Source organism: Hypomesus transpacificus, chromosome 9, assembly GCF_021917145.1.
Source record: "Hypomesus transpacificus isolate Combined female chromosome 9, fHypTra1, whole genome shotgun sequence".
NCBI lineage: Eukaryota > Metazoa > Chordata > Actinopteri > Osmeriformes > Osmeridae > Hypomesus > Hypomesus transpacificus.
In genome coordinates, this window is record NC_061068.1 from 21768422 (window position 1) to 21791038 (window position 22617).

The 22617-nt window shown below is 46.0% G+C and overlaps 3 protein-coding genes across 8 annotated transcripts; 1 reads left to right on the top strand and 2 right to left on the bottom strand.

Annotated features, from left to right (window-relative positions):
• Positions 1–27: 27 nt before the first annotated feature.
• Positions 28–4038, bottom strand: isy1 (ISY1 splicing factor homolog). The gene is made up of 11 exons (XM_047025199.1): positions 3915–4038; positions 3524–3546; positions 3193–3244; positions 3009–3074; positions 2802–2844; positions 2593–2705; positions 2372–2489; positions 2132–2254; positions 983–1107; positions 447–536; positions 28–334 (listed from the first exon to the last, which is right to left on the bottom strand). Exons 1-11 carry the CDS (start codon positions 3915–3917, stop codon positions 227–229), a joined length of 864 nt encoding a protein of 287 aa, XP_046881155.1. The 5' UTR covers positions 3918–4038; the 3' UTR covers positions 28–226.
• Positions 4039–7562: 3524 nt separating this feature from the next.
• On the bottom strand, positions 7563–11650 carry cnbpb (CCHC-type zinc finger, nucleic acid binding protein b). Its single transcript, XM_047026364.1, has 5 exons — positions 11557–11650; positions 10092–10217; positions 9519–9584; positions 9020–9218; positions 7563–8653 (listed from the first exon to the last, which is right to left on the bottom strand). The coding sequence occupies exons 2-5, from the start codon at positions 10192–10194 to the stop codon at positions 8536–8538; spliced, it is 486 nt and encodes a 161-aa protein (XP_046882320.1). The 5' UTR covers positions 10195–10217; positions 11557–11650; the 3' UTR covers positions 7563–8535.
• A 1061-nt stretch (positions 11651–12711) lies between these two features.
• On the top strand, positions 12712–22606 carry raf1b (Raf-1 proto-oncogene, serine/threonine kinase b). 6 transcript variants are annotated; one of them, XM_047024737.1, is made up of 18 exons: positions 12712–13035; positions 13345–13383; positions 15606–15832; positions 15964–16076; positions 16236–16338; positions 16424–16581; positions 16849–16941; positions 17526–17679; positions 18876–18900; positions 19088–19191; positions 19306–19423; positions 19565–19649; positions 19749–19925; positions 20099–20145; positions 20253–20371; positions 20511–20642; positions 21243–21377; positions 21697–22606. In XM_047024737.1, the coding sequence occupies exons 3-18, from the start codon at positions 15629–15631 to the stop codon at positions 21832–21834; spliced, it is 1905 nt and encodes a 634-aa protein (XP_046880693.1). In that variant the 5' UTR covers positions 12712–13035; positions 13345–13383; positions 15606–15628; the 3' UTR covers positions 21835–22606. The 6 variants fall into 6 exon arrangements, with proteins under 6 accessions (XP_046880693.1, XP_046880694.1, XP_046880695.1 ...); XM_047024738.1 differs by having other exon boundaries at positions 12712–13007; XM_047024739.1 differs by lacking the exon at positions 12712–13035 and adding an exon at positions 13063–13205.
• Positions 22607–22617: the final 11 nt, after the last annotated feature.

A 22617-nucleotide genomic window follows, 5' to 3' on the forward strand; every position in this document is an offset into this window, starting at 1 on the left:
TAACGAAACAGTTCAATATTTTCAAAATCCAGGAAAACGTTGTTGCATTGCAGTTTTGTTTTTAATTAAGATCACAGAGAAAAAAAAGTATGTAAAAAAAACATTATTTACAGTCACAACATTTTGCTTTCACACAAAGTACTGAACAGAATGCCATGTGTCATTCATCAATATTGCTCCTTATTCAAGGTGTGACCTTGGGTAAAGTGACAACTCGTTTCACAAACTACAACCCCAATAAGGCCTTGGCCTCTTCACTCTGCGCCATTAGAGTTTCACTGGCATACTTTTGCAGCAGCTCCATCTTCTTTCTCCTGACCAAGGCTTCCTCAATCTAAAAAAAGGACGTAAGAAAAGAAAAAGGTTTAGGGAGGAAAAAACGTCCGTAACCCCGGTCCTACCATGACTTCTTGTGGAACAGCTTGGTGACGTGTGTCAGTCCTCACCTCTTTCTGAGAGGGAACAGGTACGTGAGAGATGAACGTCTGCATGCCCTCCTCCCCCTCCATCTGGGTCCGGGATTCGTCGTCTGAATGCTACCAGACACATTGAACAGGGTTATGGTGGTTTGCAAACAGTACGCGGCACAGTCCAAAATGTCACCCAATACTGGACTAGGTTTGTCCATGTGACGACTTCCAATGTGTAGAATAGGCAGTGACACTTTCTATAGAATGCTCAATGAGACTTTTTATTTTATCTGACAAACACATCCAATTGAAATAATGTTGCAAAATTGATCCAATAATGATAAATCAAATGCTCAGTTACGATAAGTTGCACATTTGCATTTACAAAATAGATTGACCGGCCATATATGCTTCAATATTAAACAACATCCCATGTTTAGCATTTAGCAGAGACATGGTTGAATCCTTTACTTCCACCTGGCATCACGGTCAATACCCAGAGACCAGCACAGAGCGTAACAGCCAGCTTTCCATAAGCTGACTGGCCTGACGTTTCGACGACTGTGTCTCACCTCATCGTCTTGGACAGCGTATATGTATTCCTCCTCCTCCTCCTCGACGTCCTTGTCGGACCCTCCGCCGCCAGCTAGACGCGCCTCCCGATCAGCCTTCCATTTCTCCACAGCCTCCGCTATGACTGGGACGACACACACACACAGCTGGCGTCAGAGGGACTGGGAAAGGACGGGTGTGCTGCCTCAGACCCACCGCATTCATGGCTGTCCCATCACACCACAACTGCACCTCTTTAGTGGAAGTGGAGGTCAGGACGAGATGACGACACCAAATTTGTTAGAAAAAAAAAAGGCAAATGGGTTCATACTACTTGAATCATAAGAATTGTGAAATATGCTTGCGGCCGCCACAGTCGTCTGTGGTCCCCAGCTGTGTACTGATAGCAATTGCCAAACTGATGTCGACACCGCTGATACTGCTGCGGCTTGCTGGCCAAACCCCACACTACCAGAACCCCCACAGCTAGCTGGCTAACTCCTCTGTACCCCAAACACTCCACAGTTGTTTTCACGATCACTTGACTGCGCTAGCTAGCGCACGGGTAGTACATATTTAGTCGAAGGAACACAGAAAACGAAAGCAACGCAATTGTGAAGGAGACTCACAAGTGGACACCTTTTCGTGTCTACGTGGTGAGACTGCGGGACGAGCAGTGGTGGCTGCGGTAGTAATGATATATAGGCCAGATAACAGGTAGTGTGCCTTGCTGGTAGCAAACACAAATGATTTCCTAAAGGAGAGGTCGACTGATAAGATGTGTCATGTCACAAGGGGTCAACAGTGGGTAGTAAAGAGGTCTCATATGAGTGGCATCAGCTGTACTCGTGCAGCGAGGGGACATTGACACTAACAGGAAGCACATGCTCTGCAAGCACCACCCTCACAACAGGAAGGCAGATTGGAGAGGGATGTGCATCCAATACAAAGGGAGACATTCTCCCCGACTGGCCAGCAAACGAGTGCTGCTGGGTGGGGATCTTAATGTAATTCAAGTGGTCACGTTTGAGATTGGAGCACAAGACAATCTTCACCTTTCGCACACACGACATTTAAGCCCTCCTGACTGCTTTCGTTGTGACCCTTAACGGCACGTCGTTCCCCAGACATTGGCAGCTGTGTGTTTTCAGCCGGGATATCGACAATACCTTGTTTCTCGTACTCCTGCTCCAGTGGCACCAACGCCCCGTCGTCCTCGTCCCTGTAGCCGTAGTACTCTGCGTCAATGTCCTTCATGAGCTCGGCACGGGTCTTCCTGGGAGGAGGGATGGCTGAAGGAGAAGGCATGGGGAGAAGAGCAGAATACACCGGGTGGTTTCAGTCCATCTCTTTCCACCCCAAAAGCGTCTGTTTGAAGTTTATCTCGAGGAGGAAGGAACACGACGTACGTTCTTTTTCAAACAACTCCCTCACTCCCGGCAGGTCTTTGGCGGCGCCGAAATATTTATAGCCCCGGTTTCCCGGTACTTCTTTGCCTTCGTGGTCGAGCATCCTTGGTCCAACTCGCTGAAAGCACAAAAGGGACAGTTTGTCAACTGACCCTTGGATACTCTATTGGGCCTTAGGCACCTATTTGGAGGATCCTCCATGTTGTCCACAGCACTCTCACCCCATAATCAGGCCCACCGAGCTCCTTGATCCGGACCTCCCAGTGCCCCTTTTCTCGGAGCAACTTGTTGATTTCATCGTTCAAGTCTCTGATCTTGAATTCACCCAAACCGGCTGTAGAAAGACAGAGTTACATTTTGTGTATTATTACAACGTGTGAAATTCTTACCTGAAAAGGCCATTTCTGTGACACAAATACAGATTTCTCACCGTTTTGAATTTGTGCAACCTTCTTGGAAATCTCACTGATGATCTGGAAAGAGGGGAAAAAATAAGATTAGACCACATTGAGAACTGCATTTAGTGTACACTGTAGTCCAACGGGGTACAGTAATACAGTACATAGATACAGTAATACCGTACATAGATACAGTAATACCGTACATAGATACAGTAATGGCAACATCCTCTCTTTACCTGCCTACGCCACTTCTCTGCTTTAGGCAGCTCATTGCATTCTGAAGCCAGAAACGGTCTCCTTTCCTGTGAAAGTTAACAAGTCACAGAACACACACCACAATCAATACAGACGTTGCTGGTATGCTGCTATGATAAATAGATTGAGTTCCTTTAAATCTTTTATAACAATGTTGATACTTACCCTGACTTTTCCCTCCTCCAGCTGAGCTTGACGAAATCTCGCCAAGGCCGTCCTGAAAGTTCCATGTTTTGTACATTAATATTACGCTGATAAATGTGAAAAATAAATGGCAAAGAAATAGAGACCAATGAGAGAAAGAGATAACACTACAAGTTCTTATCAACGAGGAAATAAACCCTTGTGAATCACAGGATTGTTGCAATGTAAGGTGAAAAGTGTAAGTGAATATGGGCTGTGTGCACTACGACTAGGTCAAAGCAATGAGAGCAAAATGAAAGGTGTTGTCTTTCAAAGAGTGGAAAGATGGTCAATAAGTACATGAAAAACTTACATTGCCTTTTCAGCATTACGAGCCTACATGGGTAAAACATAAATTAGATGCTTATCGGATCATATGTGTCACTTTTCATTGTTATGCTTTTTGCCCACTATATGATATTTTCCTATACTTTTCTACTTTTTGCCAATCTTTCTGCTGTAACACACACATTTCCCTGCAAGGTGATTTGATTAAGAACGGGATGTTTTACATACACCAACGCATCTGACAATTGCTTGTTTAAAAAGTTGCATAGAGGAGCTAGGCTAGCTAGCTATTAATTGTAGCTAATGTAAAATTAGCGGGCAGTACTTGCTAACTACTACTACCTAGGTTGGCTAGCCATATTAATCAGCAATATTACGAAGAATATTACAAACTGATATAACTGATAAACCCTTACCATGTTTGTAGACTTTTGCGGGCTGACTGACTCGTTTAAAACGTTGCTAACTAACTAGATAGCAGGATAGCTAAGCGCTACAAAGACTAGCGACTAGTGCACGCTGCGCTAAAAGAACCGGAAGTTGACGATGTGTATGTTTCAGGTCAAAGTTAAAAGTTGAGTATCATCAAAATGCTATTATTTTATCCTCGTTTTATTTTATTTATTCGTGTATGTTATTCAAACCCGCACGTTTTGAATAACAAGTAATTGTATTGACTGTCTACGTTCATTGCAGAAATACAGTACCTACTTTCCGCTACTCATCCAAAGTAGTTGAACTGACAGACAGACGTCAAAATGTTTTTCGATTATCCTTGTAGATCATCATCAACCTTCTTGGGATGCTCAACCCTAAAACAGTCAGACTTGATTCCACATGTGCAGTCTTTTAAAAAGCAATGCAACTTCATAAGGCAGAACAACTACCATGCACAAACGCACACACTTGAAAACACACACAGAGACATATACTTGACCTGTCTTTGTAACTGGCTCTGACATGTTGAATTATTCATTCCCCAAGGGGCTCATTGTGCCTAGACAGCTAACCAGAGAAAGTGTTGAAAGTAAAAGACCCCATGCATAGCTAGATTCATATTACAAGACCATTCTCAGACATGGACCAATCTTCCCTCATTCAATTTTAATGAAAACATAGGAATAACAAGGGCCTTACACAATGCATGCACATTAGCATAAAAAACAAAAACAGCTACAATACTTTCTAGAAAATTTACAATAAACGGCACACCCTGGAGTCAGGACTGTTTTGCCTGGGCGGCTGTGAAGCGCCCGTGTTGGTGTGCCCATTAGCATGAACACCTGAGCCCCCTGCAGCCAAATCATGTTGTTGCTCCCCCAGCCGGAGCTGCAGCAGCTGGATCTGGGCCGAGGCTCTGTCCATCTCGGAGCTCTTCTCCTCCAGAGCTTCTCTGGCCCTCTTCAGCTCTCCCAGCAGCTCCTCCACCTCCCTCCGCTTCAGACTGTGCCCCTGCTCCAGCCACTTCACCCTGCACTGAAGGCCCACCGCCAAGGCCTGGGCCGACTGGAGCTACAGAAAGATATGGCACAGTTGGTATATGACAATGAACTGTGCATGATGAGAGTAGGGAGGGAAAACAAGCCTACCTGAGCAGTGAGCTCGCGGGACGACTGCTCTAGAAGCTCAAGCTGCTCCACTTTAGACTTGCATGCAGTCAGGACCTCAATCAGGGAATCTTTCGATGTGTCGGCTCCTGCATCTGCAACGATTTGAGTTTGATTCTCATCTATATTTTTGCCTGATCTTGTCAGCAGAGATAGAAGATGTCCTTCCTCTGTGTTTCTTGTGTCGTTCACCACAGTCTCAGAACATACAGAAATGAGGTCTCTCTGATCTTCAGGCTTTGCTCCGAGGTCCTGTTCCTTTGGGAGTGACACGAAAGATGACCTCAGGGCATCTTGGTCCAATGCATCAGGAGTTTCAGTGTGGTCATTGGGTTCTGTCGTGTTGCGGTTGACCAGCCCTGGTTGAAACCCACAAACAGTTGGACAACTTACTTCCTGGGATTTCTCCTCCTTTAGAGCACACTCTAAAGGACACTTTTCCTCAGAAAAGTCCCTGTTTAAACTGGTAACATCTGTAAGAGCATCCTCATTTAAATTCAGGACATTCACAGATGTCCCTGCTGTCTCTGCAGTTTGTACAAAGACGGGTCCATGCAGTTCCCCATCTCTAGAATCTGGGTTGTCCGGTGCCTCCAAGTTTCTCTCCCCAAGGTCAAAGTCAGGTAAATCACTGTTTGCCTCCCCGCCTTTGGCCCTCACCTTTCCATCTCCGGGGCTGCGTCGTCCAGAGCTCAGCTCCTCACCTTCTTCCAGCTCTTTGATGGACTCCAGCGTTGGCGAGGTGTGAAGGACCATGTTACTGAGGCTGTCCTGGGAGAGGCTCAGCACACACGGCTTGCTCTCCTCTCCAGAGGGGCTGTCTGAGGTGAGCCTGCCCAGGGAGGGCTCCTGCTTTGGGCAGCGGCTCACTGAGCTCATGCTGAACCTGTCCCCAATATCTTCCTCTGCCTCAAGAGGAAGGCTCCCGCGTGTCACCGCTCTCTTCTGTAGGCAGTCGTCGTCCGTCGGGTCAGACTCTGAGGGTGTCTGAATGGACATGATCCTGGATCTGAGCGGCGGATGCAACAAAAACAGTTGACACATATAGGCTGAAACATCTCATCAACTTCGGGAAATTGAGACTTATACTTGCGTTAAGATATCAAGCATTCTGTTGTACAGATTACTCTGCGAGAGCCTCTTACCTGAGATGAGGTCTGGGTAATTCTCCTTCAGTGAGCTGAGAGGGGTTGAGAGTCAGACAGTGGTGGTGGGAGGCTATTGGCTCACTGGGAAGTGATGAGTGAGGCTAGATCCCCATCCAGAGGTACTACAAAACCAACCTCCCCTCTGCTCCCTCGTGAAGTATGTTGACGTGTAAATGCTTGGGTAAGTATGAGTCCCATATAGTCCATCGGTGTGTAATGTGAGCTACCCTGTTGTTTACCACAGTACACAGCATTCTCATGTCTACACAAGTGTCTCAAAGGAAGCAGGGGCATGGGGTTTATTATGGACACAGCCTCACTCTACAACAGATACTGCACTGACGATGCGCTGGTAATGAGAGCTCTAGTTACATTACGGGCCTCTCCTATTGTACTGCCATCTCATGGAAAACAACTTATACAGTATACATTACAAAAGTATATATTACACTTTCGTTTCACCTCTGCTTGTATAGGATACTTTATCAACAAAATAACTTTTCAAGCTGAATAAGCATATGCAATGTCGGAATAGTATAGCCTGAATTAGCAGATAAACTTTGTTGACATATTACATGATCTAGTTCAAGGTCTTATTTATCAATAGCCTACTCCAAATTAATCTTAGATTTTCTATACATCGTCCCAATTGCATATTGCACCACTGAATTATTCACTTAATCCCACGAGACAGAGCAAAATAATAGAAAACAAGTTCTGAAACATTTACACCATTTGATATATTGGATACTGTAACATTTGTATGTTACATTAACTATATTTATGATAGAATTGATACATACAGTATACTACAGGCATTTGTCATGTAAATTATGTTATTTATATATACAATTTATCGGCAAATAAGTAGATGAGACTGTTCTGGAAATCTACTGTCCACATCCATCTTGAGGAATATCAAAGCACAGAAGCCTTTATATAGACAGGCTAAATCTGCACCACAAAGGTCACGTGAAAGGATTCTCTGGCGCTGAAAATGATCTTCCGTTTACAAGGACAGGACCCCCTGATTCTATCTTGGCAAAGCTGCAATTCTTACACACATCGCAGACAAGCTCTCTCTTGGTTGACTTAAGATAAGCAGCCCATGTTTAATAGAGAAGGGTCTCAACAATTCAAAAGTCTTGACAGGCTACACTACAAATCAGGATGAAACCGTTCACAACACAAAATGTATTTCCCCAAGATATCATTCAATATAAGAAATTGCACACTTCAGCTGTTGATTATGTGTATGTGTGTTGTATCGTCATAGTCTATCCAAAGAAGAAGCACGAAATAAACTCAGTCCAACTCCCCTTCCTCCTCCAGATTTATTGATAGGTTAAAATTACATTTCTATGTTCTAGGACTTGCATTTACCCTCCGACTTAAAAACTGAGTACAAGCAAATGATATTTTTTTGTATTTTTCTTTACAGTAGTCTAAGTGATATATTGTACAAAAATAACATTTGGATTTTTGTGAAAACATTCTCCTTTCTCAAACTATTTTTTTTTGTTGCTTTTCTTTGTCTTTTAGTTCTACTTCCTTCTTGATTAAAATTACCTTAGCTACTTTGCAATATTGTGATCAAAACATAGGGTTTTTAATGAGAGCCGCCTTGGACATTCAACGGCTGACACTGTACAAAAACAAAATGCACTTTGAATGATTTATTATCAATTCTTCTTTTCACTTGTCTTTTAATATGTTATGACCTCATTCATACACCATATCATGACTGCTGACACCCACTGCTGCGTGCTGCTTGTGGGGCCGGGATGGATCACACTGTGCTGCTGCTGCTGTCTCCTCAGTTCATTCACTCTCTGACCAACTCATTTGTGTTTAGTAAAAACAAAAACAAAGTAAATGAAAACTTGCGGAAGATTGCACTTCCAGTGTTTTTTTTTCTTCCCCATAGCCCCCACTATCACCAACAAGCTCATTGACCTGAGCCTGGGGGGGGGGGGGGGCCGGGGGGCTTTCTGACATGTCACTTCCACTCAACTTACTCATCCCTGTTCACCAGTGGCATGAAAAGGGGTTCTTTTACAAAGCGTTATACATTACACCTCTACCAAACTAAACATAAACTTTTTGTATTAAATGCAGAAAGTGGATTTCTTTTGTCCACCCCCTCCTCCTCCTTTAACATGTCAAGAGCACAACGGCCTGGAACTAGCCTCTGTCTGCCAACCCTGGGCCAGTGAGGAGGATTCAGAGAAAATAATACAACCATCAATCAGAAAGAGGAGGGGCTTAACAAGAGAGACAGATTAAGCTGTGGCCTCGATGGTGCATTCTTTTGCCAAGTGGCCAGATTTGCCACAGTTGTAACAGTTGACTTCGCTCGCCTTGCTGCAGTGCACGGCAACATGCCCGATCTCGCCACACCTGGAGGGGGAAAATAAAAAAAGACGGTTTAAGAGACAATGTATGCAGACCTTTACAAGCCAAGCTATTTAACACGACTGAATCCAAAATCTGCTTGTAAAACGGGTTTCGTAACGAGAGGCTGTACAACAAATGTGGGTGGTTGTACTAATTACGCACCACATCTTCAGTCCCACCGTTGAGGACGTTTAAAACAGAAAAAAAATCTACATCCCCTCTGAGAGTTTCAAGCATTCTCTTTGGTTCACTATCAACTCTGCCGTTCTGATCTGGACCAACCAGAGGGCGGCATGTCAGACAGTCTTACGCTGGGCTCAAACGGTAGCGCAACGGGAGAGAGCGTCGAGTCGCTGCGCGCTGGCTCACCTGTAGCACTTGACCTTCTCGCAGCCTTTCTGGATGTGACCGAAGCCTCCGCAGGAGTAGCACTTCTGCTCGTTGGCGTGGTCGCAGTCCCGAGCCACGTGGCCCGCCTTGCCGCAGGTGTAGCACACCTGCTCCCGCTCCTTCTTGGGCTCCTTGCACTCCCTGGAGATGTGGCCGCCTCGGCCGCAGTTGTAGCACGCTGGAGCGGGAATAGGAAGATTGTCACTCAAAGTCGGTAAACGTGTCCGGATGTGTGTTTTTTCCCCCCCTCTAAATGGCATTCGTCGCTCGTTAAAAACGGCGGCGTGTGACTGTGGTGCTCGTTGTGTTTTGCTGACAGGTTCCTGCCGGTCAGGAACGCGTGCCACACAAAATGAGTTGTTCTTCACCTTGAACGTTTGTGAGTGTGACACAGGGGGTTTGTATGAGGTCCTGGGGGACATCTGCTGAGGTGTGATCAAACGTTATATGACAAGAAAAGGAACGGCAGTGTCCTCACCATCCTCCGTCCTTTCACAGTCCCTGGCGACGTGACCTGGCTCTCCGCAGCGATAGCAAAACAGATCTGAGGGGTTGGACACATGGCAATCGACACGATCAGGAACAATCGACACGATCCGAAGAAGACATCGCGTCTGTTGAGTGGCCGTGGTCGTGAGGGCACCCCTTCCCTTTCATCAGGAAAATAACACGGGCCCTCACGGCCTCCACGCAACGTCGTATTTCGAGGACGGCATTCGCATAAGCGGTCTTTCAACATTTACACGAAACGGAGAGAAGGACCTCTGTCGGTGAAGAAGTTTTAGCAAGGACTCCATTACAGAGATGGTATTCATGCATGTCATTAGATCAGAGATTGATTAAAAAGACAAGTGGGTCAACCCATCCTTAGCCACTGATGCCATGTTTGTGTATCACACACAAAGGGACGGCAGGAATTCCGGTTAATCCTGGTCTCAGAGTAAGATGCCTTACAGCCTACTCACAAACCTTGACTTGTGGTGAACTTAACTGCTTTGCTAACCAGCTGCCACAGAATGAACAAAAGGTAAGGTGTCGGTCAGGATATTACCTTTGCCTCTGCCACGGCCCTTGCCTCGTCCCCGCCCCGCGTTGGGACAGTTCTTGATCCAGTGGCCAGAACGGCCGCATCCAAAACACTCATTGCTACTCATCTCCACTAGCAGTACCCTACGACCTGGAGTGACAAAGCACACAGACGTAGAGTTAGGAGGACCACCAAGAACACAGTCACATCTTGCGTCTAATGAACAGCCACATCGGGTATTAGTAGCTAAACTAACGAGACCAGCCCCTTGGGGAGAAAATGTTAGGGGAAATATATCCCATATACACTAACAATGACACTGGAATAATCTGTACAGAGAACACAGAGAGGTCTTTACTTCCCTGATAAGATGTAAGTGCTAGACATGTAAGAGCCTGTACAAACAGGTACAAGAGCATCTGTATCCCAAGACACAGTGAATCTGGTACCATTACAACGTGTGCATTGCCAAGTATTTGGCCATACTGAAGTCAAGCACGTAGTAGCACTTGTACACATTTCATATGTTTAAGTAGACAATGAAGATGACCGAGTAGTATAGCGTTGGCTACAAGCCTAGCCCCCTTGACAACACCACAACAGATGGGACCTCGTATTTTGCTACTACAGTAGCAAGCTAAATCCGGATTCCACAAATCCCACAGCACATACAAATACAGCATGCGAACGATACGCATTAGTTAATTAAATGATCATCAATTGATCACTAAATAATCAATAGTGTAACTTATAAGCCAACTACACTATGCAGCATTAATTGCATAGTTATTAACTATGGCGCTACAGCTATCTGAATGACAAAGTTTATGATGGGTACAGTAATCAGTAATGCTAGGCAACATGCACGATGTTGATATTGACCTGGACATGATATTGGCAATAACCCTACTATGAAAGTGCACAAATACACTTAGCTAACTGGCTGTGGATATGATGACCCACCCCATTTCACTGTGGACCAATGTGTTGTCTGAAGTCCTGGAGATACACTTTGGGATAGCCCACAAAGCAGAGGGTCCCTGTGCAGATAAATAATATTCTAACGATCTGGCAGCGCCCGCCCACCCATGCATGCGGCCTCATGAGCAACTACAGACCTTTCCAATGCTAGTTGTGACCCCTATGGTAAATGTGTATAAAGAATATACAACTTTAGGATATGAACGCGTACACATCAACGGACGTTGATGCACACGTACGGTTCACACAACATGGAACAATTCAACCCGTCGACTTCCCCGCGCGGGACTGACGCAGTAGGCCAAACTGCGCTGTCAGAATTGTTGTAGCCCAGCTAGCTAGGCTGACTAGCATCCCTTCGAAACGAAATACACAGCGTACCCCTTAGTTTGGGCACATTTCATTTATATTATTGAAACACTACGGGTGTCTTTGTCGAATCTCAGTTAAGGGTGTACTTTGTAAATGTCATTTTTGTCCACATTTTACGCTAACAACTGAGACTCACCTCGACTACGTAACTCGCTGCTGTTTGTTTTCGATCCCTCCTCTCTCCTCTGCGCCACACGCGGTTTGCGCACCTCCCTCCTGATCGTGGAGTATCCTTTGCACACGGTGCGCTCCTATAGGAAATCCGCGAAGGTGTGTTGATGGAAGTAGTAGACCTCCTTTGACAACATGAAACTCCATCTCACATCCACTACTAGATTAAGATAATGGAATATAATAAAAAATTATGGCAAAAGTTATCAAATGTTCAGGATTTTCGAGGACTTTCAGGACCCCGTGTCCGGGGATTATAAAGATGGTTTCAACAATGTTGCTGGTCTTGGATCAGAGTTTTATCGTTATGCACCGATTGTATGTTTGGCACAAGAAAAGGAAGACTCGTCCAAGATCAGTTGTTGTGTTGTAGGCTACTCCCCGTAGCAAGGGCTTTTTGTCAAAAGCATCAAACGATCACATATCATCAGTAGCTCTGCTCTGGTTGTAGGCTACGGGGAAATCTTGACCTAACCAGATAGGCTGCCAATCAGACAGGATATTACTATCCCCAAGATTCTACACATAAAATTACATAAATAGATGGATAGCCTCGGTCAACCCACATGTAATGAGCAAGTTTCCTATTTACCATTGGGTGGCGCTATTTGTTTAAGTTATGAATATTTCACTTAAAAATATTAATCGATGCAATATTAATGAACGATGATTAGCATATAGTCTAAGGACGGTAGTGACCACACATTTTTATGCTGTTTTAACAACAACAACAAAAAAAAGCAATTTGCACTATTGTATCGTTTGCACTATCTGTATATTTAGGTTAGATTGTAATTATTATATTTTATTTTTTATTCCCCTTAGTATTAGCTAGACCCCCCTTTAGCTAGACTTTGCTCCTTTTGTATAGTTAGTCCACATATTTAAGTTTCAATATTACTATATGTTCAATGTCTGCACCTCCCTGCCAAAGTAAATTCCTTGTTTGTGCAAACATTCATGGCGAATAAAATACTTCTGATTCTGATTCTGAATGTGTAGGCTACTTGTTTTTTAAAACAGCCTCATCAAGGTCACGTTTCAATAAAGTGGGCGTGAATTTAGGTGAACACCTTAATATTGTAGGCTACCCGGCTCGACCTCGAAGTGTGTTCTCTAAATATCCTGTTTACAGACAGTGTCACTAAAGCTTTTTTTTCTATATTGTATTTCAGTATGGTTAGAAGACTCTTTCGTAATGGCAAGGCCACAACACGTTTCAGAAACGGTGTCTTCATTTATCAGAAATCCCTCTGACCTTTCACAATCAACCCTTGAAGGAAGTCAGTGCATCAGCATATTGTTGAAGTTGTCATTGGTGCTTGTGTTTTAGCTAATAGCGGAATAAACAAGGAAATATAGGCCTACAGTATCTGGCGGAAAGTGTGCAAGTAGGCTACACAAGTTGCGGCGCAAGTGAGTTATAACGCAAGTTGCCACGCAAGTGAGTTTTATTGCTTACGTGTGCACTATGCACAAGGTAGTCCTATGTGTAACAGGTTTTCGGTGTCATGTTGGGTTGGTAATGTAATAGGTAGCCTTCATATGAACAATTATTGCCCTTGCATGCACCGTTTGTGACGAAACACTGTCAAGACTTAAAAGTTTTAAATGGTACAAGTATTAGCTAGACTATCCCGCTGAATATCTTTTTCGTGACATTCCCTTGGCAACGGAAAACGGGACACCGCTGCTTTTCTGGTGTGTATTTCCAATGATGATGTCACTAACCAACGCGCTACTTCTTCCACAGTGATAGCCATGGCGGAGTACAATCTCCTAACTTTCTTTGGTGAGTAGGATACAGTTTCGGATGCATGTTGTGGTTTTCAAACATTTAATTGTCACAAGGAGTTACGGACAACAATTAAGATTATATGGGGCATCCCAGTAACAAACTTGCTTTGTTTAATTTGACTCGTGCGCATTGTCCTTTTGAGTTTAGTAGCCTGTTATAGGCTAGGCTCACAACACTCCATGGGTCTTGCAACAATCTTTGACTCACAAGTGTTGGTAAACAACGTCCTTTGCTAAAGTTTATTGAACAATGCTTTATTCAAACCAGTTTTATGATTTAATAATTTGCAGCTAGCTGGGTGTTCAAGGTATACAATAACACATTGAGCGTGCAACATAGCCTACATGCTCAGAAACGAAGTGAAACGCAATTCGTTTTAGCTTTAAGTTTCGGACCTTTAGGGTTTAATAATGTCTAGTGTGAATGGTATAAGTACGATTTGAGGGATAGATCCTAGGATCATTCATCATAATCATAATCCCCTAAACAGCTTCTAACTAATGGTCCTTTTTAAATCGGTTCTGTCATGCACAGTAGACCCCACAATGCAGTCAGGTTACAGTTTGTCCTCAGGGTTGACCAGCACTTAGCTACGTTTTTTTGTAGTCTTCTTGACATTAAGAGTCATGGCCATGTTTGCTTGCGGGTCGACATGGAGATGATGTTATGGGGGTATTTACTCTGTAAGCAAACTCGCGGATGGCGATATTTAGGTAAGTTGCAATAGCCACCATTAGGAAAGAACCTCATATACCTCAGCAATTTCCTCATAACCATGTTGGTCACACCTAAATGCCTAACTTGCCTGGTCTTAACTCGTACAAGTAGCCTTAAAATCTAGTTAAGACATTTGCCCATTCATTTTAAATCCATGCATCTGTGCTCTACAGAGTTTTATTGGAGTCAATTAGTATTTCAGTGCTTTAAGCGCAGAGTACATTTAAATAACCTGCATTACAAAGGTTCAACCATAGGCCACTCCTTTCATGTTTTTAGTTGAAAAAAAGGTGATTCAAGTCCGTTTTTAGTTTTTGACTTAAGTGCATGAGACGAGGCTTTCTTCAGGCCTTGTTGCTCACGTTGACCAGTGAGGAAGTTGAGCTAACATTGCAGCGTAAAGCATTGGCATATTGCCTGAATCTCATGCAGTCAGAAAGAGTTGCTAAACTGGTTTGCATCCTGAAAACTCAGCGTGAGCACTTGTGTTACCAGCTGAACTTTTGCAAGTCATGGCAATAATAAGTATTTAGGCAGCATAGTTCTATAGGAGGGTGGGACATGCCATAAAGACTGTCAATGCATTGAAATGGATAGAGATTTATGATTTTCAACCTTTCTTGCACAAGCATTCCAACTTAGACAAGTGTAGGACGTCAAATAGCTTTTTCCAGTGCTATCCAGAAAATGTGGTGGGTATGTTACTAGGCTGGGGCAGGAAAGCTCAGCCCAGAGTTGAACTTGCATAACTTGCACTGAATAAAGACTGATTAGAACCGCCACATATTTAGTGTGTACCTACCCTCAGCAAATGGTATGACATGACTGTATTCAAAGAATGTCATTCCTCATTCTCTTTGCACGCTGAGTGCACGAACGATCACTTGTGTGATTAGCTGTGCCCTTTCCAAGTCCACAGACCTGAACGTCAGGTTTTGACAAGAGAACCCTCCCACTCCCAGCCTCTGTGATCACACAGCACTGCTGTGGACTGTGCAGTGCTGTGCGGCTGCTGGACACGTGGGGAGGTGTGTGTGTGTGTGGAAAAAACAGTTGTTCTGTGCATTTGAGTGCACAACCACTGGCGTGCGCGTGCGTGTGTGTGACGAGCACATGACACCAGCAGTAGGTCCCCAGCATGTTGACACTGATCCATGTCTGTCCGTTCTTGCAGGGAGGGGGGCTAAGAATTGATGGTAGGCCTCAACACAGCTGTGATAACATGAGAGCCAGCACTTTCCCGGGCCAGTCTGACCCCCACTAACCCCAGATCTACTAACCCTAGCCTCAATGTGACCAACCTGGAGTTGGTCTGTCACGCAGCTGCTGGTAGCCTGACTGTGCTCCACCTCATGTAAATGTTCTGCAGTAGTCAGGGTAACCCTGCAATTGCAGTCCTTCCCCTTTAACTTACCCTTAGGTGTTGGTCTCACTCGGTGAACCTATCCAGAGTTGAAAGGAAATGTTGAAAATGTGTTTTTTGGTTTGTATCTTCCAAGATCATTGAAGCTTGCGTGTACCAATGGAGCACATTCAAGGTGCCTGGAAGACGCTCAGCAATGGCTTTGGATTAAAGGACTCTGTGTTTGATGACGCTGGCCTGTCCCCCACCATCATGAAAGGCTTCCCATATCAGCGGCGCTCATCGGAGGACGGGAAGATCCCGGACGCCTCGAAGACGAGCAGCACCATCCGGGTTTACCTGCCTAACAAGCAACGCACCGTGGTAAGCTGGTCCGAGGAAGGACATTTCAACCCCCGAATGAGTGCGTTGTCCTTCCGCACGTCGCGCAAGTTCACGGTCAGTGTTTCGGTGCACGTCAAAGGGAAATGAACGTGGTGCCTGTTTCCCCCCAGGTGAACGCTCGGCCAGGTATGACTCTGCACAACTGCCTTATCAAAGCCCTGAAGGTACGGGGGCTTCAGCCCGAGTGCTGCGCTGTCTTTAGGCTCCATCCTGGTCAGAGAAGGTAAGCCTGGAGAGCGTGTTGCCGCCTTAACCCGAGGATGCGGTAGACGAGTTATTAGGACCGTCGTTTTGCCCCGCACACTCTCGAACTGGTATTTATTGTTTGTCTCCTAAGCTTTGACCACATTTGACTTTCTCTGTCGCCTCCTGTGTCATGTAGCAGAAAATCGAGAATGGATTGGAACACAGACGCCGTGTCACTGATCGGGGAAGAGCTTCTGGTGGAAGTGTTGGACCATGTTCCTCTGACTACGCATAACTTTGTGAGTGCTCCAGAAACCGTTTTTTGTTGTCGTTGACCATAGACTCATGTGACCGCGATTAATGTAATAGACGGTGTCGTTGCAGGTACGGAAAACGTTTCTGAAGCTGGCTTTCTGTGACATATGCCAGAAGTTTCTCTTGAACGGTTTCCGTTGCCAAACGTGTGGCTACAAATTCCACGAGCACTGCAGCACCAAGGTCCCCACCATGTGTGTAGACTGGAGCAACATCCGACAGCTCCTGTAAGTCCGTCTGCGCTCCGGCATTGTCTGAACCATTTGCATACAGACTCTTACCTCTGCTGTCCCGATACTTATCATTCTTATCAATGAGAGAACAAAAAACTGGGTGGGCAGGGCTTAGAACAAAAGGGCCATTCTTTGATAAGGTGAACGACCTATGGCCGGGCCCTAAGGCAAACTTGCGGGCGGTGGATTTTCAACTTGCCAAATTTTCAGCAAGGCCTATGTCCCGTCTGATGTGATCTTCTTCTCCCCTCCCCCCCCCAGCCTGTTCCCAAGCCCTGGTGAAAGTGGTGCTCCTTCTCTTCCTCCCCTCACGTCACGGCGCATGCGCGACTCTCTCTCCAGGTTTCCTGTCAGGTACTGTACCCTCACTGTACCGACTGCACTCTCGCAGTCGAGTATCTCATTAAAGATAAATGAGCCTTGTGCTTCTCCATATGCCATTAACATCTTTTGTTGTACCAGCACTACGCTAAGGGAGTTCCTAAAGCATGCTAAGTAACTATCGTGGCAGTCTATGCGATTGTCGGTCAGGTGTCCTAAGAGAGGGTTAACCCTGGAACGGAGAGTACTTCTCCATGTGGGTTGTTCCTGTGGCAGATCAACAGATGGCCACAACAACAGACTAGCCAGCCAATCACAGGGGCTTCGGACGGCAGCAGCACAGACATGTAGTATTTCTCAGGGGTGTGCTCCTCAAACAACAGACGACTCCAGACAGGGGAGCACTTTGCCCTCGGTGGACGCTGCAAAGTTTGGCTCACGATCCAAACTCGTGACGTTCTTTCCATTTTACAACACGGGCTTCTGCAATACAAACCGTACATTTCAGCAAGCCAGCTTAGACACAAAGGATGTGGTCAAACTAACTGGAAAGTGTACGCCGAGGAAGGTAACGTGACCGGATCAGTGTTGTTCATTCCCCCCTCTGTCTCCCTCAGCTCCTATCACAGACACTCCACACCTCACGCCTTCAACTACATCGCCCCATGTCCGCCCCCTGACGGAGCCCTCTCCCCCAGACAGAGGTCCACCTCCACCCCTAACGTCCACATGGTCAGCACCGCCCTGCCGCTGGATACCAGCATGTACGAGGTAAACGGCAGACGCCTGCGGCCAACGGCCGGGCCAAACACAGCTCGGCAGCATTCAAGCTCATTTTGGAATCCGGTTTTCGGTTTGCCGTGCCATGTGTGGATTTTTGTTGTTGTTGCCGCCCGGGGAAGCTTAATGGGCAGTAGCTAAAGCAGTAGTGAACTGGTCAGCGGAACATTCTAGTGGGGTTCCTTCTCCCCGTCTGATCTAGCTGCTCAGTCATTCCCCCCCCGCACACAATGTGTCATTCTGCAGCTCTCTTATACAAACTCGAAATAGCCGTAACATGAAAGCAGATCTGGCTATTTTTACACAGGACAGATCTCCAGTGTGTGAGACACTAACTACTGTGTCTGCTGACCTCACTAGGTTGTAAACATTAAGCTGGCAGGGCCTTTCAGCTTCTCTCGGGCATGTCCTGCCTTTTCCCCTCCACCCTTCTTCCTCCCCTCTGTTCTCCTCTGATGTTAATGATTCGATAATTGTATTGGGTGTACTAGTCGCCCGAGTAGTTCTCCTCCCTGTCTTCTTTTATTTGTTTTTGTACTGTCTGTTCCTCCTTTTCTTCACCTCCCTACTCTGTTGTGGTGTCATGGGGTGTAGCTAGATAGCCTGCCTCCCGCTGCCAGCTCCTGCTGCCGAAGGCTTGGCCTGAAGAGGAGAGTAGGTACTGTTCGCTTCTCCAGCCCTTTAAATGACGCCACCAGAGACAAGGTTAGAAGGAACAATCTCTAGCCTGGCTTAGTCACAGACTCAGGATAACTGCTTTCATGGCTACCTTGATGTAATGATACCCTGGCCCAGTTTGTACCTCCTTGTACCTCCTCATTGGTTCACGACCCATGGTTATTTTGATATGCGTATGACTCTTATCAGCCTATCAAAGGACTGCTTTTACCCTGTCACCATGGGCTAAAATGTTTACTGTAAAATGGCCGCCTCCACCTGCTTGTATGTGAGGCTGATGACTTGCAACACAACTCCCATTCCAGGATGATTTCAGATGATCTGCCACTCATCACTCTTAGGGGTAGAAAGGATTGCAGGGGTGTCAGTAAACCCCACTAACCCCAGATTACTGTTGTGGCTAACAAAATTGGCATTCCTTCAAACTTTTTGTCAGAAGATCTAGAGAAATGTTGTATGCGGGATGTTGGAAAAATGCAAACGTCTCTCTTTTCCCTTGCTGTTTTTAGGATGCCTTAAGAAGTCACGAATCTGGTAAGGAATCTAGTTGTACCTGTTGAAACATTTTTCATTTCACAGTTCTTATCTTGATAAGAATTAGCCAAGTTAAGTGTATTTTACATGGAGAATGCATGACTCCCTGTCCATTTAGAACTAGGTGTTGTGATGAGACCTATAGATGTGAATGGATAAGTATACCAAGCAGTGTTTTCTCTTTCAGAGAGCCCTCCAGACCTAAGTCCAGGCTGGTCTCAGCAGAAAGTCCCAACCCCCATGCACAGGGAGAGAGCCACCTCCTCCAACTCTCAGGAGAAAAACAGAATAGTAGGATTTAGAGATCACACACACAGCACAAACTCCTTGATCTTTAACATTTGCATTTCAGTTCTATTGGGTATGTATCAAGCCATTTATAGAAGTCTGTTGGCCCCCCCCCAGCGCCCCAGAGACAAAAGAGACTCGAGTTACTACTGGGAGATTGAGGCTAGCGAGGTGGTGCTCCATTCTAGAATTGGCTCAGGGTCCTTTGGAACTGTCTACAAAGGGAAGTGGCATGGTGAGTATTAGTGACCATGTTTATAAACCTTTTGTTCCACAAACCCTGTGTTGACTCTGTGACTTTGAAAGCGCTTTCCTGCTCGACTCGTGAAGACTCCTGGCCGCGTTCAGCATCTCTCACTCTGAATCTCACTCTCAGGGGACGTGGCAGTGAAGATCCTTAAGGTGACAGATCCGACTCCGGAACAGTTCCAGGCCTTCCGCAACGAGGTGGCCGTCCTCAGGTAAGACGAGAGCCGGCGCCAAGCAGCAAATAGGAAAGGACCGCTTTGTGCGGCGCAGAGGACACGGCTCCAATCTCCGTTTTCCCTCCCGCGCGACAGGAAGACCAGGCACGTCAACATCCTGTTGTTCATGGGCTACATGACCAAAGACAACCTGGCCATCGTGACCCAGTGGTGCGATGGAAGCAGCCTCTACAACCACCTCCATGTTCAGGAGACCAACCTCCAGATGTTCCAGCTCATCGACGTCGCCAGGCAGACTGCTCAGGGCATGGAGTAAGCGTCTTGTTCCGCCTGGGGCCTGTTCCATGAAGCAAGTTTACTGACTAAGCCAGGCTTCTGTCAGTTACTTTCCCAGACATAAGCCATGGCTCAGGATCGGCATATAGACCAGAAATGACAATAAATGTCACGTGTATCAACTGTCACCTTCCTCTTATCTCTTGCAGTTATTTACACGCTAAGAATATCATTCACCGGGACATGAAATCCAACAGTATCCTTTGCAAGAGAGATGGATGTAGTTCACACTTAAAAAACACTCATACATAACATACTTTTGAATAGCAACTCCGCACCGATCTCCCCATGACTTTGCTTTAGACATCTTTCTCCACGAGGGTTTGACTGTGAAAATCGGGGACTTCGGCCTGGCTACGGTGAAGGCCAGGTGGAGCGGTTCCCACCAGGTGGAACAACCCTCAGGATCTATACTCTGGATGGTAAGCTCAACATGTCCCTTCCACGCTTTCACCAAAAGTCCCTCATCGCTTCATACGCCAAGACCTGAACATAGGTACTTGACTTTATTGACGCGACGGTCATAGTAAGTGGCTCGGGGTCTCTTCTGTCCGTGTCAAGTCTCCCGAGGTGATCCGGATGCAGGACAACAACCCATACAGCTTCCAGTCTGACGTCTACTCCTATGGCGTCGTGCTCTACGAGCTGATGACGGGAGAGCTGCCCTACTCCATGATAGCCAGCAGAGACCAGGTAACTACAGCACACCGTTCTCCGACCCAGTCTAGAAGAGACATCTGTTCATGCGCGTGAGGTGCTATCTATGCAAAATACGCACGTGGATAAGAGCCAGCGCTATCAGTACCAATGAACTCAGCGGTTCAGAGTTGGTGAGCCGAACTACTCAACTGGTGCCATCACGAAACTTCAGGTGAAGACAGAAATGGTAGGAAAGCTCATTGAGACACATTTGAGTAAGACAACAATAAACAAAGCAACCAAAAAAAAAAAACCCTGACTGAGTTTTTTCAGGGTTGTAGTAAGGCTCTCGTCAGCAGTGTGGCTCGCCTCCCATGATGTGGTCAGGTTCTGCGATGGCCACGCTGCAGTCTCAACACGAGAGATATGTATATAAGGTCTGATACCACAGAACGTTCCAGACAGTTGGCTTCTATTTTGTTTCTTTGTATATATAACTAAGGAGATTTGAATGTCATAAATCTAAATGGAGGAACGGGTAGAGACCATATAACGTCACTCATCTACTGGCTGGTCTGGCTATTACGGTGCGCTCTAGAAAACTCTGAGGTTCTGGTCCGTCATGTGACTGACCCCCTCTGACTCTCTCCCCAGATCATCTACATGGTGGGCAGAGGCTATCTGTCACCTGACCTCAGCAAGCTGTATAAAAGCTGCCCCAAGGCCATGAAGAGGCTGGTGGCCGACTGCATCAAGAAGTCCAAAGACGACCGACCCCTTTTCCCTCAGGTAACCGCCCACAGCTCCTCCTCTTCCTGCCCATAGCACAGGGGTGTCAAACTGTCCTGTACATTTGAGACGTTTCCCTGATCCAGCACACCTGATTCCAATGAATGGTCGTTATGAGGCTTCCACAGAGCTCGATAACAACCCATTCGTTTGAATCAGGTGTGTAGACCGTATGAACTCGACTTGTTTCGTGAAACGGCGATCGCAGTCGAGCGGGAGCGATTAGACATCAAGGGGGGCGAAGGTTGTGTTTACGTTCCCGATGTTTACGTTTTCACTCGAGCGGACCCCTTTGTTTGGGCTCTGTGTTCCACCCCAGGTCCTGTCCTCCATCGAGCTCCTGCAGCACGCGCTCCCCAAGATCAACCGCAGCACGTCCGAGCCCTCGCTGCACAGAGCCACTCACACCGCCGACATCACCACCTGCACCCTGACCTCCAGGCTGCCCGTTTTCTAGGGGTCCGCAGACGAGCGGCGCAATAGAAACCCGACTTTGATTCTACCACGTGCCTGCCTCGCGTCAGGCGGTAACTGGATGCACGCTCAGCCACCCGTTGCCAACCTAATGCAAGTGAAGAGGAGAGGGAGAGAGACTGCCCCGGAGGAGGTGGAGCAGCAGGAGAGAGACTGCCTCGGAGGATGTGGAGCAGCACGAGAGACTTCACAGATGTTGTATGACGTGTAGTTGCACTCTATTTTTTTTTCTTGGGAGTGATTTGTGCTAAAAGTGACCAGACTTTCCCTCCCCCGATTCCCCACATTCACTGAATGTTCACCACATGTGCTGAATGGTGTCTGGAGCACAGCTGTTTGAAAACAGACGGGACTAGGAGACACTTTGCCATTGCGATTATTCTTGTCTTCTTACTGGTGTGAATGCCACCATGAAATGTATGACCATTCAAACTGATTTTAAATGAGTACTTATTACACAGCTTGACAAGCAGGTATATAGGGATTGTTACTTGCCTGCTTAGATCCAAGAATGATGGTGAAACTGAGGTCAAACAGGGTAGTAGTTTGTGGTTTTAATAATGAGGTAATTGCCAGTCTGTTACAACCAGATGAAGATTAGGAGTGCCAGAAGACTCACGTCTACAATGATTATGGATTTTCATATATTTAGGTAATTGTTTGCCTCTGAGGGTTATAATTGTACTTGAATAAGCTTACACCTGCAAAAAAAAATGTTTATTCATATTTTAATAAAATAAAGCTAAATACTATCATGACTGACTTA